The sequence below is a fragment of the Oncorhynchus nerka genome, linkage group LG18 (genome assembly GCF_034236695.1).
Source record: "Oncorhynchus nerka isolate Pitt River linkage group LG18, Oner_Uvic_2.0, whole genome shotgun sequence".
In the NCBI taxonomy this organism is placed as follows: Eukaryota; Metazoa; Chordata; class Actinopteri; order Salmoniformes; family Salmonidae; genus Oncorhynchus; species Oncorhynchus nerka.
In genome coordinates this window covers 40,759,358-40,782,100 of record NC_088413.1, presented here as the reverse complement: position 1 = coordinate 40,782,100, position 22,743 = coordinate 40,759,358, and the positions used below count along the sequence as shown (strand labels likewise).

The 22,743-nt window shown below is 42.1% G+C and overlaps 1 protein-coding gene across 3 annotated transcripts; it reads right to left on the bottom strand.

Annotated features, from left to right (window-relative positions):
- Positions 1-213: 213 nt before the first annotated feature.
- Positions 214-22,743, bottom strand: LOC115145940 (putative Polycomb group protein ASXL2). Of its 3 annotated transcripts, none has more exons than XM_029687632.2 (13): positions 22,579-22,743; positions 20,521-20,603; positions 19,647-19,755; positions 18,680-18,824; positions 17,266-17,328; positions 16,742-16,860; positions 12,010-12,124; positions 9,721-9,780; positions 9,010-9,173; positions 8,642-8,738; positions 8,303-8,408; positions 7,037-8,084; positions 214-6,892 (listed from the first exon to the last, which is right to left on the bottom strand). In XM_029687632.2, the coding sequence occupies exons 1-13, from the start codon at positions 22,633-22,635 to the stop codon at positions 4,754-4,756; spliced, it is 4,305 nt and encodes a 1,434-aa protein (XP_029543492.2). In that variant the 5' UTR covers positions 22,636-22,743; the 3' UTR covers positions 214-4,753. The 3 variants fall into 3 exon arrangements, with proteins under 3 accessions (XP_029543492.2, XP_064860152.1, XP_064860151.1); XM_065004080.1 differs by having other exon boundaries at positions 9,010-9,056; XM_065004079.1 differs by lacking the exon at positions 17,266-17,328.

Sequence of the window (22,743 nt, the reverse complement as noted above, 5' to 3'; positions counted from 1 at the left end):
ATTCCTTACTGCCAGAAGAGGATGGCCCACCCCTTTAAGCGGGGTTCCTCTCTAGGTTTCTTCTTAGGTCCCTTCTTTCAAGTGAGTTTTTCCTGGCCACTGTGCTTCTGCTTTAGGCCGGGTATCTGTAAATCACTTTGCAACCACTGTTGATGTAAAAATGGCTTTATAAAATACGTTTAATTGACATACAAATGTCACACCCAATCAAAATGTTTTTGCATTGTTATTTATTCATAATATATAGTTTGATAAAATACACTTTGTTTACAAGTGCTGATTACTATATTACATTCACCTGCATTTTAAAATGGAGACTTTCCAATCTAAAAACAGCAAAAATGACAGACTGATGGGAACACACCCTTCACAAGACAAACAGACAGACATTTTCAAACCATTATTGGATGACACTTAAGAAACGTTTCCTCCTAACCAAGTCTATCCTCACCCTTGACTTTTTGTCCTTCGGTTTAAAAATGGGATCTAATCAATATATCCCTCTGAATTTAAGCTATCGATTTGTTTAAAAAAGTCAATCATGGTTTGAGAGAAAAGGACAAAGTGGAGTAGGCTACTGAATCAATAATTCAACGCTCTCTTAAACTTTACGAGATGTCAGCTGCCTTTTTACAAAATGTGGGTAAAAACGACTTTCTCTTTGCAATCCACGTATACACAAGTCAGTTAATAGAACAACATCAAAATTCATAAAAAATATATAATTAATACTCAATACTAGATGTTGGGGAAACCAAATTAGACTAAAACATGTATTTATTTAAAATAAAATTAATAAAATTTGATAGGTGATCAAATGAATTAACAAAGTTTGCAATGATAGGGGTCAAATCATAAATATTGGGTCTCATCTTTGCAAGATATGCACCCTCCATATATGAACCATTTGGCTGCTTCCAAATGGCCCTCTAATTCCATATATAATGCACTACTTTTGACCAGAGTCCATTTGGGATGCACACTTTGTGAACTTTTTGAGACGATAAAGAATCCTGTGACTGTAAATAAAGACACACACACACACACACACACACACACACACACACACACACGTATCCAATCCACAGACCACTTATAAAATGGTGCCATGAAGTTGTATTCAGTTTACCCCAAATAAGCACATAATGCTGAAAATATGTGTAAGACAAAACAATGCCCCATATCTTATTAACCAAAGTCGTTACAAGAGCATACAGTTCAGATGGTTACAATATTCCAGGCAGGACTTCAGTGGAAAAGGACATGTAGATTTCCATAAAAATACATGGGTCATATAGAATCAGAAAACTTGGGTATGTTTTTTTTTGCTACAAAAGTTATGTTGTGGTCTGTCCACGCTTTCACACAAAAACATAAGAAAAAGGGACAGCCAATATACACTCACCGGCCAGTCAATTAGGTATACCACCCCATTCACGAAAATGGATCGCTCCTACAGACAGTGAGTCACGTGGCCGTGCTATATAAAGCAGGTAGACAGGCATACAGTTACTGTTCGATTGAACGTTAGAATGGGCAAAACTAGTGACCTAAGAAACTTTGAGTGTGGTATGATCGTCGTGCCAGGCACACCTGATCCGGTATCTGAGAAACGGACACCCTCCTGGGCTTTTCACGCACGAGAGTGTTTAGGGTTTACCGAGAATGTTGAAACAGTCCTGTGGGTGAAAACAGCTCATTGATGAGAGAGGTCGAAGGAGAATAGCAAGAACCGTGCAAGCTAACAGGCGGGCCACAAACATATAAATAAAAGGCGCAGAACAACAGGGGTATGCAGAACAGAATTTCGGAACACACAACTCACTGCTTTTGCAGTAAACGACCACACCGGGTTCCATTCCTATCAGCTAAAAACAAGAAGTGGCTCTAGTGGGCACGCGATCACCAACACTGGATAATTGAGGAGTGCAAAAACATAGCCTGGTCTGACAAATCCTGGTTCCTGTTGCGTCATGCTGATGGCAGAGTCAGGATTTGCCGTAAGCAACATGAGTCCGTGGTCCCATCCTGCCTGGTGTCAACGGTACAGGCTGTTGACGGTGGGGTACCGCAGTCCAATCTGCAGCAACTGCGTGACGCCATCACGTCAGCATGGACCAACATCCCTGTGAAACGTTTCCGACTTGTAGAATCCATGCCCTGAACAATTCAGGCTGTTTTGGAGGCAAAGGGTAGGTCTGACCCGGTACTAGATGGGTGTACCTAAAAAAAACTGACCGGTGTAATGTGTATCATTCTAGTAAATACCCTGTTGTTTTTAAAAATGATTTGTAAATAGATTTTTTTTATATTAAAATATATTACTTTGTTTAACTAGTCAGACATTTAAAAAAAGGAGATCTGATCATTTCGTTTTCATAAGGTGACTTTGGCATCTTACCATGGAAATTATTTCTATAAAATATACCGTTACACAGCAACTATCTTCAGTTTTAGTCAGATCGTTTAAAAAAATACGATTGATACATTTTGCTTTTATAATTGCAATCACCATGTATACCCATATGATGTTCCTTTGTTTTATATATGTAGCTAGTAAATTGTATCTCTACCGCCCATCAACCTGAATACTGTACCTGGAGCCTATACAACTTTGAATGGTTTCATGATAGCACAGCATTTAGCGTTAAAATACACATTTTTGTGTAGTTTCTTTTAGAGATATAAACTCTTTTGCAATAAAAAACAATATATTTTGGATATGCTTAAGCAAGGAACATAAAGCTAAATTAATTTCTAAATCTCGCTCAACGAAAGCCAATATTTACAAAGCAAAAGAATAATACAAGAACTGAAATCTTCATTTTTCTCCTTTCTTTCTCTGAGTGTTTTAAATGTACATCACTGCTAATAGTTACTCTGTTATACACAAACAAACATATATGAAAACAAATGCGTCATGAGACAGAATATCTACAAGTCGAGGTTTTAGGAGTTCATGGAGTCTGTAAACTTCACACGATGATCTGAAATGGCCTCAAGTTTGTAGCCTGGTTCCAGATCTGTTTGTGGTGTATTGCTAACTCCTATGGTCATTGCCATAAAACAACACAAACAGATCTGGAATAAGACTATACTCAGCTTGCTCCTTGAAGGGCACTGTTTATCCATTTATTTGCGAAGTGCTTTTACTTTTCATCACCATGTTAGAGTACAAACGCTGTACACAACATGTACTATACATACAGTCTCAGTGTCAGTCACCCCGTTAGTAGAAATAATGTTTTATAATCTAAATAATTTGAAATATCTATTTTCTTTTGACACATCTGTAACTTTGTTTTTAGTACTATATATATATATATATATATATAAAATGATTGATTGCGACCTTTAAAATCTATATAAATCAGTATTTGTACTCCCCCACCTACACACAAACCCCAAGGGGTCGATGAATATGAATGTAACTCCCTTCTTCACCTTTTAAAACATCATAACATAAACTCCTGAATGAAGAGTGGCAGTCTTTAACATAACATTGTTATTACGTTCTACAAAAATAGCAACATTCATTTTTTTCCTTACTTTTTTAAAATCTAAACTATCTTTACAAAAATATAGCACAATAACATGTCCAAGTGCAAAATATTGCCAAGATTCAACTTTTGTCTCAAGTCTAAAAGGTTAAGATTTGATTTGAAATGATCGGTGAATTGTACAAAACAAACTCTTTTTCAGATGGAATAGTTGAAAGTGGAGGTTGCGGAGAAGAGGACAGCTCATAATAATGGAAACAGAGCAAATGGATGTATTTGATACCATTCCACTTAGTTTCACTAAGCATGTCCTCTCCAATTAAGGAGCCACCAACTTCTTGTGTCGTCCAGTATAAATGATTTGCCACCCCACTGAAAACCATGTGTTGGGTTGAGTATGGCCACTGTGCATTTTACCCATTTGAATCAGTTTACTTCCAGAATTTAAATGGAACTGACCTTGCTCGTAACCGCTACTTGTTGATGATGGTAGATGACTTGATGCTGATTTGTTCCTTGGTGCAATAATAAAGAATTGAAACAGATCATGTCTACATTTATGTAGTGCTGAGCGATTAGTGATTTTTGAAGTAGGTTTGGTTTTGGTTCATTATGTAAAAAAAAAATTAAATTTTTCAATTTTGATGATCTTTTTAAACATTAAATGCACTATACATTATGTGGGTTGAATGCTGTAACACAGAATAAAACAATTAATAAAAGTCACATGATGGTAATGACTGGCCATTGTTGCGTATCACTTATTAACCCTCATTTATTCATATTACTTTAATAAAATATTTGTTTTATTTGATGATGTTTTAATATATTTTTTTACTTCATTCCAAGTCATCATCTCATCTAGAGCTGCTGCCTATGCTGTACAACAAAAATCACTATTTAGTAGTTCAAAGTAAATAAGGCATACTTTTATGACCGCTAAATACCAACTATCAAACACTTAGATCATGTATTTTCATGCTCGCGAAGCGACTGCCTTCGATCTCTCTCGATCGCGCGTTCTCTCTCTTCCCCGTGTCTTGCTCCACAGACCGTACGTAGTTATTAGCATGTTTTCGGCGCTCAACTATGTAGAACATTGTCCTGTTAGGAACTACAACATCACACAGTTTCAGGCTTGATCTGATGTAACTCTACAGAAACTGCATAGAGCTAACAGAAATGCAATTCAAATAATTGAACCGACGAAAAATAATAATAGTTATTCGCTCAGCACTACATTAATAGTAGTTTTATCGTACCACTAGACACGACACACAGAGGTTCGAAGGGCCAATGCAATCGTCATGGCAGAAGGCCCCACACCCTTTACACATGATCATAGCCTTGAGTCGGCAGTAGCATTTAGACTGAACGTCCTCTATACCAGATCCCTCCATAAACCCCTGCTCTGGAGACCCCTCCCCCTGGCTGCTGTGGTCCAACGGGTGACCGGCAGGTATGGTGGTGACGGTCACTGAGAAAGACATGACACTGCCGGTGCCACTGCCGCTGTCCCCACCACTACCTGACACAGAGGGGGAGGCGCTAGAAGCGGTGCCTGAAGCAGCAGCATTGTGATTCAGAGCGTGAGGTACAGACATGCTGATGATGCCACCGTAGCAGGAACCCAAATTGGATTCCTGATTATCGATTGGAGGTCTCTGAGTTTGAAAGGCAGACGGACGCTGGTGAGTAGTGGGGTGAGTGGGGTCCATGGTCCCCACGTGGGGAGATACAGATAAACGATATTGCTCGGAATGACCACCCTGTTTAGTATTGCAGAGTTCCGGGTGCCTCCTCTGCTGTGATTGTGATTGGGTGAAAGGTTTGGTTTCTTTGGCTCTTGCAGAAGTGCCACTGTCTCTATCTGTACCGGCTGAACTGTTGTCCTCCTGCTCTGGTATACAGCCCCCCACTGATGGAGACTCAGACATTATTTTGGAGCAGTGTTGAAAGCCCAGAGCTTCATCCATTTTTGTGACTGAGAAGCCCTGCTCTTCCATCTTGACTCCAGCAGGGTTAGAATGAGAATGAGACTTATTCTCCACTGACTCCTCCCCTTCGTTAGCCAGCCTCTCCCCCCCGATGTGCTCTCTCTTCAGATTGGCCAGTGGGGTCAGTGAGGTGTTAACGGTGGTCAATGGGTGGAAGCGTTTACTGCTCTCTGAGCCTCGTCCGTACGTGGAGACGTTGAGGAGGTAGTGCCCTGACATGGCAGGCCTGGACATCCTCTTCCGTCCAGGGAACCCCGCGGAGAACCGGGGACGGTCCCCACACTCCTGGTGCCCCAGATGACAAGCTCCGAACTGGGCAGGCTGAGCTCCACCTGAGACCCCAAATGGCTGGTTCTGGTGCTGGTGGGTGGCCCTGTGCATCAGAGCCTGAAGGATCTGTTCCTGGATGTCTTTGTTAGGTGTTTCCCTTTGATGGTGCTGGAGCTCTGACAACATACCTGCTCTTGTTCCAGGTATGGTGGAAGTGGACTGGCCTATGGATCCTTGCTGTTCAGATCTACTGTAGTCCTCCACACCACCAGCGTGTAGGTATTGGCTCTTATTCTCATCACTGGCTGTTTCAGCAGTGCTGTGGGACTTTATTGTCCCTTTGTCATCATGGGAGGGTTTGGCCTGGGACATCTGGACATCGGCCTTGGCCAAAGGCTTGGGGAAGATCTGTTCCTGAGGGACCTCTTTCCCCTGGAGGAGAGATGTGACCAGAGGGTTGTTGGCTGGGATAAGGTGGCTAGCCATGGCTGCCATGGAGCTTCCAGATACATACTGGCTCTTCACACCACACACAGATGAAGTGTAGCTAGAGGTTGACTGGGGACCTGGTGGGTATGACGTATGTTGAATGTTCCCATGTTGAGGTCCCATCAGAGAACCTGGGTTCATCAGACCATCGGAGTAGCCTCTCTGTTGGTCATCAGTGAGAGACGTTCTACCGGTGTTGGAGCTTCTTTGAGACAGGCTAAGGTCAAAGGGCACAGAGGAGCCTGATGATTGGACCGAACTGGAGTGGGCTGGTGTGGTGACTGCATCAGGTGATTGACAGGTAGATTGACCAGTGATGCTACTTACTGGCAGCCTGGTGGTTGACTGAGACTGGGTGGAGCAGGGGGGCCTGGAGTGGAGGGTCTGGGCTGAAGCTCTATGCTCTACAATGCCTCCTCCTGGTCCTGGGCCTGGTACTGCACCTTTAGAGGAGGAGCTGGCTGCAGCAGCTGCTGCTGCACGCTGAGCCCGGGCTAGCTGGGCTTTAGCCTTGATGTCAGCCAGAGTGCGAGCACCAGTGCGTCCGGGGCTGGGGCCAGGGCTGAGCGGGACAGGGGTCCTGGGGGACACCTGGGTTGGAGATGCAGGGACTGATAGGATTCGTGACACAGGAATCTGAAAAGGAAATTGAACAAGAAAGAACGCAAGCTTAACATGTGTGGGCCTTCCTGGTGTATGTATTCGTACCTGATGTTTTTAGTCACCACAAATACATTTCGATATTCAATATTTAATTGTTAAAAAAATTACTGTATTTACCTTAAGCGGAGGCACTCTCTGAGCTGTTGTTATGGTGGCTGCTGGAGAGGTTACCACAGATACTGTCGGTGGCGTGATGCGGGCCCTCTTCTCTGGAGTCAGCTCTACTTCCTGTTCACTGGATGAGGACTTCCTTTTCAACGGCTCTGGGGATGGGGTGGTGGATATGGGGGTAGATACAGGGGTGGATACAGGAGTAGATAGAGGGGTGGATACGGGAGTAGATAGAGGGGTGGATAGAGGAGTGGATACGGGGGTGGATAGAGGGGTGGATACGGGGGTGGATACGGGGGTGACTGACACCGAGGCGCCTCTCTCTGGTGCAACATCTTCCCTCCTCTCCCCACTGTGCTCGTCCAAGCCCAAAGGCTCTGGCTTTGAAAGGTCGGACGGCAGTGATGATCTGAGCTTCGTCTGGGAGCAGAACTCTGGAGGACTCTCCAGGGCAGGGGACTGTGGGATCTCAGGGGACTGGGGGGTCTCCGGCTGAGCTTCTTTCAGCTTCTGTTCCTCTTCCTCCATCTGCTTCTCCCCAAGTGGAGTAACCATTAAGGTTGAGTCCACCACATCCTGCCTCCGCACAACAGGTGCCTCCACTGCCATTATAGGCAGGGATAAACCTCTGCTACGAGTCCTGTGTCTGGGGTACTCAACCTCCAGTGTCTTCTGTACATTTTTCGGTAATATAACTGGTGGGACAATGGGTGGGACTGGTACTGGTTCATCGTGAACAGGCTCTGGTTCCAGTCTTGGCTTGGAAATCCCTATGGGTTTAGATGGAGGTTCTATGGGTTTAGATGGAGGTTCTATGGGTTTAGATGGAGGTTCTATGGGTTTAGATGTAGGGTTTATAGGCAGTGATGATGATCGGAGCCTCCTCTCTGACGAACGAGTATGGCAGCTGTTCTCAGGGACCTTGGGATCTTGCAGTGCTTGGCCAGCAGGACTTGGCTGTGTTGGAGGAGACAACTGGGGTTTGGTGGCTGAGAGCTCCAGACTGAGACCAGACTCAAGCAGCTCTTTGGATTCCTCTAAGCTGAGTCCAGAGCTGGATAGGAAGAGAGGAAGGGAGAGAGAGAGAGAAAGCATGAGAGAGAGAAATCGAGAAATCGAGAGAGAAAGCACGAGAGAGAAGTCAGCCAACTATAAAGAAAGGATTAATCTGAGGGATATGCAAACAGAGGCTTGCAGGTAAAAAAAAAGCTTGAATGACATAACAATAACTACAATGTATTTTACAGATTCCAGCCCTGAAAAATGACTTACTTTTCACCATAGTAGCTCTCAAAGAAACTTTCCTTCCAATACTCCACCTTCTTCTCCTTCTCAATCTCCTGACGCATTCTCAGCTGCAACTCAGGAGTGAACTCACCTTCGTGGTTTGGAAAATATAACATTTAAAAAAAAAAAGTTTATGAGACATTTAAAAAACCTTGTTACTGGGAATATGAAAAATGATGTTTAATAAAAAGCTATATTTTGAAGCAGAAGCACAGTAGCCTGGTCCAAGATCTGTTTATGCAGTCTTGCCAATGGTCATTATCATGCTATTGACAATTAGCAAGACGGCACAAACAGATCCGGGACCAGACTAGAAGCACTGACCTTCTGCCAGTCGTTCCTTCCAGGACTGAGCTGCTGATGTGAAAAACTCATTGTTCAAGGCAGAACTGGTGACCTTTAACAGACCATCCATACAGGCCTAAAGATACAGACAGAGATAACTTGTGTACATCATCATAAACTGCACCATCATTATCACTATCAAAATCATCGTGATAATCACTATCAGCATTATTGTCATCACCATCTGCTTATCAATAGCATCATCATTGTCATTCTCATCTCTCTTTATGTACAGATGATTATTTCCTGCAAATATCTTGTGGATGATTACAGAAATGAATCGCAAGTTGAGTCTCATGACACAAGTTGAGTCTCTTTGGCGCTAGAGACCTTATGGTGTCTAGTACCTGTTGGTCGACCTCAGGCAGTAGTGTGAGTAGCTTCTGTTGGCACTCTGTGGGCAGGACAGAAAAGGTGTGTTTGTTGATCAGGGCACGCAGGTTGGTGTTAACCAGGATAGAGTCTGGTGTCTCAACATCTATCTCTGCACACTTGGTATGCTTCAGTTGCCCTGGATAAAATTTTAAAAACACACACAGCACAAGAGAAGATAAATCCACTGTAAATCATACAAAAGAACTAAAAAAGTTTGTTTGTGCTGTAGCCAACTCCTATGGTTGTTGTTATGTTTGGCATGTCAATGATTATGGGAGTTGGCAAGACAGCACAGACAGATCTGGGACCAGGCCAACAGAGACTGGTATGTGCAGTATTAGCCTACTATATCTAAATTACAAAGACAAGCTGGATGAGTCTACTACAGAGGCTGCAGGTAGCCTAGCGGTTGGGAGCATTGGGCAAGTGAATGAAAGGTCGCTGGATTGAATCCTGGAGCCGACAGGGTGAAAAAAATTGTCCGATGTGCCCTTAAGCATGGCACTTAACCCTAATTGCTCCTATAAGTCTGCGTCAGCTATATGACTATAATGTAGGTCACGGAAGTAACACGATCTCGCCGAGGCAGTATTTGAATGGGCGATCACGCTGCTGCGGTATATGGAATGCAAATTCTATCATCTGCATTCTGGAATGTCTGAAATACCTGAAATAGTACTTACGTGCACTGAGTCGACTGGACCTCTGAGACATCTTCCTGGTACCAGAAGCAGGACAGGAGTCTGTTTGGATGGACAGAGAGGAGCATGATTTGATTTAAACACAATTCAGCCACACAAGTTGATACACTGGGTAAAATAAAAATGAGCATAAGACACAACTTATTTCCATTGTGGAAGCAGGAAAGGCTTACTGATGTACACGACAAAACTGGAACTGGATAAGAAAGCAACTTCTTTCACATATTGTTACATTACATCCTTATTCTAAAATGTATGAAATCATTTTTTCCCTCATCAATCTACACACAATACCCCGTAATGACTAAGCAAAAACTATTTAGACATTTTTGCAATTTTCAGGTCTCTCCAGAGATGTTCGATCAGGTTCAAGTCCGGGCTCTGGCTGGGCCACTCAATGACATTCAGAGACTTGTCCCGAAGCCACTCCTGCATTGTCTTGGCTGTGTGCTTAGGGTCATTGTCCTGTTGGGAGGTGAACCTTCTCCCCAGTCTGAGGTCCTGAGTAATCTGGAGCAGGTTTTCATCAAGGATCTCTCTGTACTTTGCTCCGTTCATCTTTGCCTCAATCCTGACTAGTCTCCCAGTCCCTGCCACATAAAAACATCCCAATAGCATAATGCTGCCACACCCATGGTTCACCATAGGGATGGTGCCAGGTTTCCTTCAGATGTGACGCTTGGCATTCAGGCCAAAGAGTTCAATCTTGGTTTCATCAGACTAGAGAATCTTGTTTCTCATGGTCTGAGAGTCCTTTAGGAAAACTCCAAGCGGGCTGTGATGTGGCTTCCGTCTGGCCACTCTACTATAAAGGCCTGATTGGTGGAGTGCTGCAGAGATGGTTGTCCTTCTGGGAGGTTCCCCATCTCCACAGAGGAACTCTGGAGCTCTGTCAGAGTGACCATCGGGTTCTTAGTCACATCCCTGACCTATGCCCTTCTCCCCCCTTGCTCAGTTTGGCGGCCAGATCTAGGAAGAGTCTTGGTGGTTCCAAACATCCTCCATTTAAGAATGATGGAGGCCACTGTTCTTGAGGACTAATGCTGCAGACATTTTCGCTACCCTTCCCCAGATCTGTGCCTGGATCATGTCCAATCAATTTAATTTACCACAGGTGGACTCCAATCAAGTTGTAAAAACATTTCAAGGATGATCAATGGAAACAGGATACACCTGAGCTCAATTTCGAGTCTCAAAGCAAAGGGTCTGAATACTTATGTAAATGTGATATTTCCTTTTTTATTTTGTCATTATGGGGTATTGTGTGTAGATTTATGAGGAAATGTTTTTATTTAAACCATTTTAGAATAAGGCTGTAACGTAACAAAATGTGGAAAATGTCAAGGGGTCTGAATACTTTCCGAATGCACTGTAGTTACAGTGAGTTCCAAAAGTATTGGGACACAGACATGTGTTGTTGTTTTGGCTCTGTACTCCAGCACTTTGGATTTGAAACGATACAATGACTATGTGAGGTTAAAGTGCAGACTGTCAGCTTTAATTTGAGGCTATTTTCATCCATATTGGGTAAACCATTTAGAAATTATGGCACCTTTTGAACACAGTCCCAAAATGTTATTGTCAACAAGAATATAATATGTTTCCAAACACTTCTACATTAATGTGTATGCTACCATGATTACGGATCATCCTGAATGAATCTTGAATAAAGATGCGTGAGAATGTTCGAGTCATAAATATCATACCCTCCCAAAAATGCTAACCTCCCCTGTTATTGTAATGGTGAGAGGGTAGCATGTCTAACTTTCTCACTCATCATTATGACGATTCAGTCAGGACTATCCATAGTCACGGTATCATCCACATTAATGTAGAAGTGTTTAGAAACATATTTATAGTCTTATTTACAATAAAAGTAACTCCAAAATAACGCAATACCGGTACATTATTTACCATTCATTTCTATTGTGCACAAAATAATCTGAAACACAACCAAAACAAAAGCTTGATGTGGTCCTTGCGCGCTATGAATATGGGACCAAATACTACTTTACTACACATAAGTGAATTTATCCCAATACTTTTGGTCCCCTAAAATGTGGGGACAATATGTGCTGTAATTTCTAAATGGTTTACACGATATGTATGAAAATACCCTCAATTGAAATCAGACAGTCGGCATTTAAACCTTGAAGTCATTACATCATTTCAAATACAAAGTGCTAGAGTACAGAGCCAAAACAACATCAAAACTTCACTGTGCCAAAACTTTTGGAGTTGATATACTGTACGTCTATGTCTGCCACCTACCGGTCTTAGTGGGAATGGCGTCAGCCATGTCCTTCACGTTCTTGATGAGCAGCCTTGGGCTGGAGGTGGTGGGCATGCCCCCCTGTCTCCGCTGGTTCCTCTGCTGCTTCAGGGCCTATGGGACAGAGAAGAAGGAAAAGAGGAATAGGGAGGGAGAAAAAAAAGGAAGGAAAAGAGGAATGAAGAAAGGAAGAGATTATTTACCAGTGCCAAGATGAATGTCCGCTCCTGTCTTAGACTCCCCCCTCAACGTGGCATATTGAGTTTCATCATAGTGGTTGATGTTTTTTGCAACTGGATTTGAAGAAACTTTAAAAGTTCTTGAAATTTTGAAAAGGTTGAAAATGTCAGTGAAGACACTTGCTAGTGGTCAGCGCATACTCGCAGTACACGTCCTGGTAATCCGTCTGGCCCTGCGGCCTTGTGAATGTTGCCCTGTCTAAAGGTCTTAATCACATCGGCTGCGGAGAGCGTGATCACACAGTCTTCCGGTACAGCTGGTACTCTCATGCATGTTTCAGTGTTATTTGCCTCGAAGCGAGCATAGAAGTTAGCTCGGCCGTTAGGCTCGTGTCACTGGGCAGCTCTCGGCTGTGCAGGCCCTGCCACATCCGACGAGTGTCAGAGCCGGTGTAGTACGACTCGACCTTAGTCCTGGATTGACACTTTGCCTGTTTGATGGTTCGTCGGAGGGCATAGCGGGAATTCTTATAAAGCTTCCGGGTTAGAATCGGCAGCTCTAGCCTTTAGCTCAGTGTGGATGCTGCCTGTCATACATGGCTTCTGGTTGGGATATGTACATACGGTCAATGTGGAGACGATGTCATCAATGCACTTATTGATGAAGCCAATGACAGATGTGGTGTACTCCTCAATGCCATTTGAGGAGTCCGGGAAAATATTCCAGTCTGTGCTAGCAAAACAGTCCTGTAGCTTAGCATTTGCTTCATCTGACCACTTTTTTATTGATCTAGTGACTGGTGCTTCCTGCTTTAATGTTTGCTTGTAAGCAGGAATCAGGAGGATGGAATTATGGTCAGATTTGCCAAATGGAGGGCGAGGGTGAGCTTCGTATGCATCTCTGTGTGTGGAGTATAGGTGGTCCAGAGTTATTTTCCCTCTGGTTGCACATTTAACATGCTGATAGAAATTTGGTAAAACTGAGTTAAGTTTCCCTGCATTAAAGTCCCCGGCTACTGGGAACGCCGCCTCTGGGTGAGTGTTTTCTTGTTTGCTTATGGCGGAATTCAGCTCATTCAATGCTATTTTAGTGCCATCCTCTGACTGTGGTGGTATGTAAATAGCTTCAAAGAAAACAGATGAAAACTCTCTCGGTAGGTAGTGTGGTCTACAGCTTATCATGAGAGCCGAGCAATAGCTCGAGACTTTTCTTAGGTATCGTGCACCAGCAGTTGTTTACTAAAATACAACAAAAATACAGACAGCTGCCCTTTGTCTTACCAGACGCCACTGTTCTATCCTCTTCATATAACCAGCCTGCTGTGTGTTGATATTGTTGTCATTCAGCCACGACTCCGTGAAGCATAAGATGTAACAGTTTTTAATGTCCCGTTGGTAGTTTAACCTTCCCAGTAACGCATCAATTTTATTGTCCAAAGATTGCATGTTTGCTAGCAGAATTGAGGGAAGTGGGGGTTTATTCAATCACCTCCGACTTCTCAGAACTCTCCGGCCTCTCTGTCCCCGCCTCCTTGATCTGTGTGTTCAAGCAAAATCAAAATATACAGAGCAAAAATCACTAAGTGTGCGTAACAAATGGCACCCTATGGGCAACCTTGATGGGGATGGGTGCCAAAAAAAACTCTGAACTCATCATGAGGGGCCACAGTGGTTTGCGGGTCCGTGTAGCCACATCCATACCAAAACATGTAGTCGAGCCGGCCATAACCTTTTGGGGGCTTAAGTGACATTTTACGAGCAAACCCTTTAAGAGGCTCCCCTCTTGACAGTGGAGAGAAAGAAAATAGCCGGTAGTTTAGATAGCTGGCTAGACTTACTAAATTTAACCTTTATTTAACTAATCAAATCAAACTTTATTTGTCACGTGCCGAATACAACTAGGCAAGTCAGTTAAGAACAAATTGTTATTTACAATGACGGCCAACTTTGGCCAAACCTGGACACCGCCCTATGGGACTCCCAATCACGGCCGGATGTGATGCATCCTGGATTCAACCCAAGGACTGTAGTGATGCCTCTTGCACTGAGATGCAGTGCCTTAGAACGCTGCGCCACTCAGGAGCCCAAAAGAGTTACCCTATATAGTGCAGTACTTTTTTTTACCAGGGCCCGCATAGAGCTCTGGTCAAAAGCAGTGCAATATATAGGGAATAGGGTGCCATTTGTGATGCAGGATAAGGAAGACCAATGGGAAGCAAGTAATACACTGTGGAGTTGTGGGATTGTGAGGAAATGAATACAACTCAGCCAATGGTATTTTTTTCCCCAATGCACACTCATGTCTTTTAAAATAACTTACACAAGGTGTTGTTTTCTTTGTAACAAAGAAGTTATTAAATTTAACAAGCACAGTGAATGTCAAGCGTGCATTTATTCTACAAAACTGGTGTCTTTAGCCAAATTAGAGCAACTAGAGCTACAGTTTATTAGCATAGAGAGCAAGCAGTGTTTTCCACTAGCGCCGGCTGTCGGCTAAACAGTTGATTACAGACTCATTTATTGCCGGCTACTTAAATTAAACTAAGCTACTTTTCAATTGGCTAGTCAGAAACAAATTCAGCCGAGCCCTCTTCCACTAAAATGAAAGATATGCATCTTCTAGCGATCTATTGAAAGGACAGGCACCTGTCAGTCACAAAGTGAGCGTTGACAGGGAAACACTGCTGGTTTGACAGTTTAATATCTCATCCAGGTACCTGTGGGCAGTGTGATTTGTGTGCTCTGTGGTTGGTTGCAGTCTCGGATTGAATTTCAAGGCTCTATAGAGTGACCATATGCGCCTATATGCACACAGATGTGTGTGCGAACTGAAAAAGTAAAGTATAAGAACGGGCAAGTGTGGGTGGTCACGTGTGTGTGTTCCTGTGGATGCGTCCATCATTACTTTAAGACATGAAGGTCAGTCAATGTGGAAAATGACAAGAACGTTTCTTCAAGTGCAGTCACAAAAACCATCAAGAGCTATGATGAAACTGGCTCTCATGAGGACCGCCACAGGAAAGGAAAACCCAGAGTTACCTCTGCGTCAGAGGATAAGTTCATTAGAGTTACCAGCTTCAGAAATTGCAGTCCAAATGAACACTTCAGAGTTCAAGTAACAGACACATCTCAACATCAACTGTTCAGAGGAAACTGCGTGAATCAGGCCTTCATGGTTGAATTGCTGCAAAGAAACCACTACTAAAGGACACCAATAAGAAGAAGAGACTTGCTTAGACCGGTGGAAATCTGTCCAAATTTGTGAGACACAAAGTAGGTGAACGGATGATCTCCGCGTGTGTTGTTCCCACTATGAAGCATGGAGGAGGAGGTGTGATGGTGCTTTGCTGGTGATACTGTCAGTGATTTATTTAGAATTCAAGGCACACTTAACCAGCATTGCAGGTTTGCGCTTAGTGGGAATATCATTTGTTTTTCAACAGGACAATGACCTAACACACCTCCAGGATGTCTAAGGGCTATTTGACCAAGGAGAGTGATGGAGTGCTGCATCAGATGACCTGGCCTCCACAATCATCCGACCTCAACCCAATTGAGATGGTTTGGGATGAGTTGGACCGCAGAGTAAAGGAAAAGCAGCCAACTCAGCATATTTGGGAACTCCTTCAAGACTGTTGGAAAAGTATTCGAGGTGACGCTGGTTGAGATAATGCCAAGAGTGTGCAAAGCTGTCATCAAGGCAAAGGGTGGCTACTTCGAAGAATCTAAAATGTAAAATATATTTTTGATTTGTTTAACACTTTTTTGGGTTAAAAATCTCAGCATAGAGCCCTGAATTTGCACTTCTCGTGTAATGTAAAATAAGTGGTACCGATGTGTCAAAATCCACTTAGCCGTATCATTATTTTCTGGCACATTCATTTATTTTCTTTTGGGTGTTGCACATAGCAGCCACTTATCATTTGTTTTTCAAGATAATGTGTGCAGTGGACAATATTTCTGTTAAAAGAAAATACATCATTTAAAGAACAAACATTGTGGCAGATAACTGTAAATAAAACTTAGATCAAGAGAAGACAGGTTAAATGTTAAAAAGGTTTAATGTTATTTTACTTAGGAGATCGTGCTGATCATAGGAGCCAAGGCCTAGACAATATCCCAAATAACTAACAATACACTGAATTCATACATTCTTAGTGATGTAAATTGTAAAGTCATGTCCAATAACAACAACTTTTTCCAATCTGGGAGATCAATTTGACAAAGAATTCTATAATTTAGCTGTGTATTTTGGATGGAATCAAGGCATTAGAATGTACCAGAAGCCATCAAAATATAGGTCATTCGGGCCAACAAAAAAAATTATGTTGGGAAGGCCTGCTTAGCTAATTTTTCTTTTGGCTGGCTACTCTAGGTACTTGTGGAAAAGACTGAGGGCACATCACTGAGACACTGTCAGGCAGGTTATGAGGCACCAGGTCAGCAGCAGTACTTTATTGAACTTTTATTTACCCAGATTAGTCTTGTTGAGAAAAGAGAGAACTGGTCTCTATTAACCAGTGAAAAAAAGACCGATAGAGAATCAGCCCACCTGTTTGAGAGCCTTCTTGCTGTGTTTCTGTGAGGGAGAGATGAGCTTGCTACTGGGGACAGAGGGAGATGAACAACGTGGCTGAGGAGACGACGGATCAGATGGCAGCGTGGAGGGCACTGGGAAGGAAACACAGCACAACTTAAGACACAGTCAATAACACATTAATACGCTTAACAACAACAGCCAATGTTCACATCCAAAACACTGATAACATTTACATAAATACACAAGTTGTATGCTGATTGAGTGTTTCAGTTCATCTTTAAGATGGTTATACCAAAGTAGATACTCTTTTGTTTTGCAGTCAGACACGATACAAATCTACATTGCATCTAAAAGTTTGCTGAAAACATACACAAAAAGTTGCCTGGATGTGCATTTAATTTTTTTTATCGAAGACTCCTCGACTTTCCAACCGCCAGAAAAAAAACTGTTAGTAGCAAGATTATGTAAAACAACTTTTGTAATGGTCATTTCCTGGTTTTTAAAAAACAAGGCTTACATCTTTATTTCTCACTCACCGTAGCTGTTATCCTTGGACTTGGGTCTTTTGGGGTCTTTTGATAGCATTTGCTTTGATGGAGCTTTTTGCATTGATATTAAGAACAATAAAATAGAAAACAGAAAGAAAATAATATATCCCCGTGCTCCGAAGATATGCTGTTACTTTACTTCAACGGTTCCTTAACTTGTTCATATGTGTATATGAGGAAGTGGTCACAGATCTGACTCAGACAAAAAAAGAATTTCCTGTTGTAACCGTTGCTTAAAATGTTTAAGGGGCAGAGAGAATGACACAAATGGCCTAAACTTCATCTTGTTCTAAAGTGTCACCACCATGGGCAACAGTCTGATGTCTAGTATTAATCACAAAATGTACAGCTGCACACTCAATACTGAAAATGGAAACACCACAATAGTGGGACAGGCACCTAAATATAAAGAGTAATGGTCGGCACCGAAATTAGTATCAGCACCTTCGGAAAGCATTCAGACCCCTTGACATTTTGTTACATTACAGCCGTATTCTAAAATGTATGAAATGCATTGTTTTACTCATCAATCTACACATAATACCCCATATCGACAAAGCAAAAATAGTTTTTTGTAAATGTTTGCTAAAAACAGAAATACTTTATTTACATAAGTATTCAGACCCTTTGCTATGAGACTTGAAATTGATCTCAGGTGCATCCTGTTTCCATTGATCATCCTTGAGATGTTTCTACAACTCCATTGGAGTCCCCCTGTGGTAAATTCAATTGATTTGACATGATTTGGAAAGGCACATACCTGTCTATATAAGGTCCCACAGTTGACAGTGCATGTCAGAGCAAAAAAACAGGCCATGAGGCCCAAGGAATTGTCCGTAGGGCTCAGAGACGGGATTGTCTCGATGCAGATCTGGGGAAGGGTACCGAAACATTTCTGCAGGATTGAAGGTCCCCAAGAACACAGTGGCCTCCATCATTCTTAAATAGAAGAAGTTTGGAACCACCAAGCATCATCTTGGGTATAGCATCATAACCAAGAAGACCTGAGGCTGTAATCACTGGCAAAGATGCTTCAACAAAGTACTGAGTAAAGTGTAATATTTAAAAAAATATATTTGTAAGAAATTGGCAAAAATTCAACAACAAAAAACTGTTTTTGTCATTATGGGTTTTGTGTGTAGATTGATGAGGGAAAAAAACCAATGTTACCCATTTCAGAATAAGGCTGTAACGTAACAAACTGTGGAAAAAGTCAAGGGGTCGGAATACTTTCCGAATGCACTGTATTTCAGTCAATTTCAAGTATTGGAATAATAGCCTAATCATCATGGAAAAAGGTGAAGCTAATAAATATATAGCGAAATATACAGTATTCTACCTCTCGTCGTCCCTTATCAAAAAGACAGTGATGTTATAAATATATTGTGAAGTAGTATCATACCTCTCCTCCTCCACTGTCCCCTCATGCCCTCCTGGTTGTTAGTGTAATTGTTGTTCTCTGTGCACTGGGAATCAGACAAATTATCACTATCGTCCTCCTCGGATCCCTCCTCAGACAGCTCCTTCACCACGTCCCCAATGTCCTTCTACTCACAGACACACAACATACATATACGTTATACACAAATAATATAAACACAACACATTATATACAAACACACAACATACACTGAGTGTACAAAACATTAATCAGTGTAGACGAAGGGGAAGAGACAGGTTAAAGAAGGATTTTTAAGCATTGAGACATAGATTGTGTATGTGTGCCATTCAGTGTATTATATATTTAAGTGCCTTTAAATGGGGTATGGTTGTAGGTGCCAGGCGCACCGGTTTGTGTGAAGAACTGTAACGCTGCTGGGTTTTTCAAGCTCAACAGTTTCCCATGTGTATCAAGAATGGTCCACCACCCAAAGAACATCCAGCCAACTAGAAACAACTGTGGGAAGCATTGGAGTCAATATGGGCCAGCATCCCTGTGGAATGCTTTTGACACCTTGTAGAGCCCATGCCCCAACGAATTGAGGCTGTACTGAGGGCAAAAGGGGGAGTCAACTCAATATTAGGAAGGTGTTCTTAATGTTTTGTCCACTCAGTGTACACATTCTATAATATACACACCACAATAAGATATTATATACACACCCCCATAACACGGACTGCTTTGAATGACTCCTAACATTCAGAGCAATTAATAATGATTTGTGAATTTCCAATTGAGTCATGACGTTGCTCTACTTTTCATTCTCCTTCCATAGAGAAGCGGTGTCATCATAAATACTTTTAACAGCTCATAATTATTGACACTGTGGCGCTGCCTATTAGTAAAAAAATGGCATGTCAATCCCACATAGAGATATGTCGGCACTTATTGGTTTCATGCTTTAGATTTATAGAAATGTTAAACTGACCTTCAGTGTGTAGACCCCCATTCGTCCAGGAACTTTGTAGAAGATCCCTTCTTCACCACGAGAGTTAGTGTGGAGCATAGCATTGAGACAGGCCAGCGGGGAAGTACCACTAGATAACAGAAGAAGAGGAAATCATAGCCAGTTACATCCAATGAAGCAGACAGCTGACTGGCCACTACAGAGCCGACTTGAACTGTACTGTACTGGCTCTGACATTTCCTTTTGACATTGTCCTTTCCAGCATAGTTTCAGCAACTATTGAGGATGTGTAGCCAGGGCACGCTGGCCAACCCAGTACACCTCAGCCTGGTCCGGTTAGGCCCTATATTGTGAATCAGGCACCAGTGGACTGTATTCAGAGCTTCAGCTGAAATTATTAGACTGTGCTGCCTGAAATAAAAATACCTGACATGCAAGAACAAGTTGTTAATAACATGTTGTAACTTCTTGTTACAAGTACAAGTTGCTAATAACATGTTGTAACAAGTACAAGTTGTTAACATGCAATAGGAAAAACAAACAACATTTTAGTGAGTTTGTTAAGGGAGGGAGGGGCAAAACTAGCTTTGTCTTACCTTCTGGATGACAAAAGTGAAAAAAATGAAACAAGAAACAAAATCATTAGAATTATGTGAATGTAATAATTACCACCAAGAAGAAGAAAAGAAAAAGGGAAAGGACATGAGCAATCAATCAAACAAGAAGAAATGAAATGGTGCTATTCATAAACAAAACTAGGCCTAGTGTGCTGATCTTGTGTATCAAAAATGAAGTCAAAACTGTGAAGAGCGACCTAAAGGAACCTTAAAAGGGGATCTTTAAAAGGACCTTTTCTTTGAAAACAAACAGAAGACATATGAGACTGTTTATTTACCTAATCTCTTTCAGTCTTTCCCTCTGGATCACCTGTAGGATCTCTTTGTGGCTCATAGGTGTGTTGGGGTACTTTTCTAATACCTGAAAGAATAAAGCACAAAATCAGTCAATGGATTGCAGTGTAATAATGTGTAATACATACCTAAAACCACTTGAGAATGTAAAACAACCTCTAGCCTAAAGACAATAACATATGTCAACCTGTCCTATACTAGTATTCACATTGCTTATGGTGTTACTACACATTATCAACCCACAATTATATAGTTGGGCCTAGTGGTATGGAATTAGGACCTAGTTGTATGAAATGAACATGTCAATTGAGTAAGCTTCAACTGAGCTCTTACTTAGACAAGGAGTACTGATTTAGGATTAGTTTAGTCTTTTAGATCACAATTAATAAAATTACATAGACAGGGAGGACCTGATTCTAGATCAGCACTCCTGCGCATACGGTTTTTAGCACATTCATTGGTAGTGTGGTTTGTTAAGACATGAAGTCAACCTCTTGGAATGAGTCTGTCAACAATGATTTTGTGCATGCTTTTACCCATTGTCAAGAGAATATGTGACTTGCTGGAAATAAGACAGACCTCAATGACCTCACCAATGCATGATTCACTTCCTTTGTGTATGTGTAAGAAGAGAAAGCCTGAGCAAGATCACCACAGTCATAGCTGATGTAGCTAGCCTAAATTATAGCCACGATGACGTCACCACAGACAGAACAATGAGACAGATATTTCACTGGAAGTATAAATGTGAAGCATCCGCTTGGCGTTTCCACTCACTACCAAATATGGTAATGAGAGGAAGCTCAGTGGCCAGCAGTGGGAGAAGATGGAAGGAGATGGATTTTGGCCGAAATTCTTCAAATTATCTCATGACGAAAGATTTGGTCTCAATACAGTTTTCAGTTCCCCAAACTAAAATCTGTTTTTAACCGAGTGGACTAAGTTGTGTAGACCCGTTGCCAAAGTTTTTAAAAATCGCGATGTTTAGGAGTGCAACGGCGAATTGAGTTATTGGACACGCGCACTTCACAGAGTAGGCGTTCCCTAACGGAAATATGCAGATGATTGCTAAAACAGGCTAATAGGATCTCGCTAACTTGTGCTTGGCTCTGCCCACCTCCTTGCTTGTTCTGCCCAATATGACTAATTTGTTCCCATTGACAGACTGTGGTCTATCTTGATTTAGTTATACAAATCTTTGATGTCACAAAGGTTTTCATATGAATAGTAGGCGAACTGTCAGCTGTCAACTAACGACTGTTAGCTAACTGGCTAGCTATGTTATTGCTGTTACTAGTTTTAATTAGCTACAGACACACTAACATAGCTATTCAAAACTAGTAACAGCAATGATTTGCTAATACATGAAGCCATAGGCAGCTAAGCATGTTAAAAAACCGAATGGCCAATACAGTGACCAGGTAGCTAAAACAACTTTATAAATAGTTTATAAACACTACCGATGTAGCTACTAGGTAGCTATTTGTAGCTAGCTAGCAAGTTGACTACTACTACCATGCTAACGTTAGCTGTCGTTCATTGCTCATTACCTAGCGTTATAGCTAATGTCCATCGACATAGGGCGATTTAGAACTAGCTGGAGAGCTAGAAACTTGACAACGGCCATGTTTCAATGTATTTTGTCAGTTCAGAAAAAGCTGTCAAACTGAATTTGAGTTAGCATAGCTTGCTAACTGGCTAGCTGTACGCTCGCGCAACACTTCGTGTTTACTTTAAAGCAACAGACATGTCTGCGTGTCTGCGGTGGAAACAATAATTCTGTCAATTTCCTATCTACAACTTCAGCAACTAAAGCAAACTACATGGAGACACTGATATAGCCATTTTCTGTAAATGCACCCACAAGACTGTCAAGCCAATCTTGATGGACTTCCAGTGCTTAGCTAGCCGACAAGCAGGCCTTGCGTTGCAGACGCAACATTTCGTCTGCACCAGCGGGTCATGAACTCATAAACAGTTGTACAAGTGGGAGCGAAGGGAAAACAAGCACAACAAACGTTGAATAGAACGACAGTAAATACCGTTTTAGCAGCTTCTGCCCATGTCCTCCCCTTCTTTTTCTTCTGTCTCTCCCTCATCGCGGCGGTCTTGTGCTGATTAGTGTTGAATATGACAGTGTGTTAGTTGAAATGTTGCTTTAGTTACCGCGCAAGACCGACCGCTTCTGCCATATTGGGCTTTTACTG

What these genes read in the sequence shown, in the direction of transcription:
- LOC115145940 (XM_029687632.2), bottom strand. Translation starts at nt 22,635, where the DNA reads ATGAGGGAGAGACAGAAGAAAAAGAAGGGGAGGACATGGGCAGAAGCT. An exon ending in GAAAGACTGAAAGAGATTAG is followed by an intron (nt 19,756 to 20,520) that starts GTAAATAAACAG and finishes TCTGTTATCTAG; the next exon opens with TGGTACTTCCCCGCTGGCCT. An exon ending in TGCCTGAGGTCGACCAACAG is followed by an intron (nt 8,739 to 9,009) that starts GTACTAGACACC and finishes CTGTATCTTTAG; the next exon opens with GCCTGTATGGATGGTCTGTT.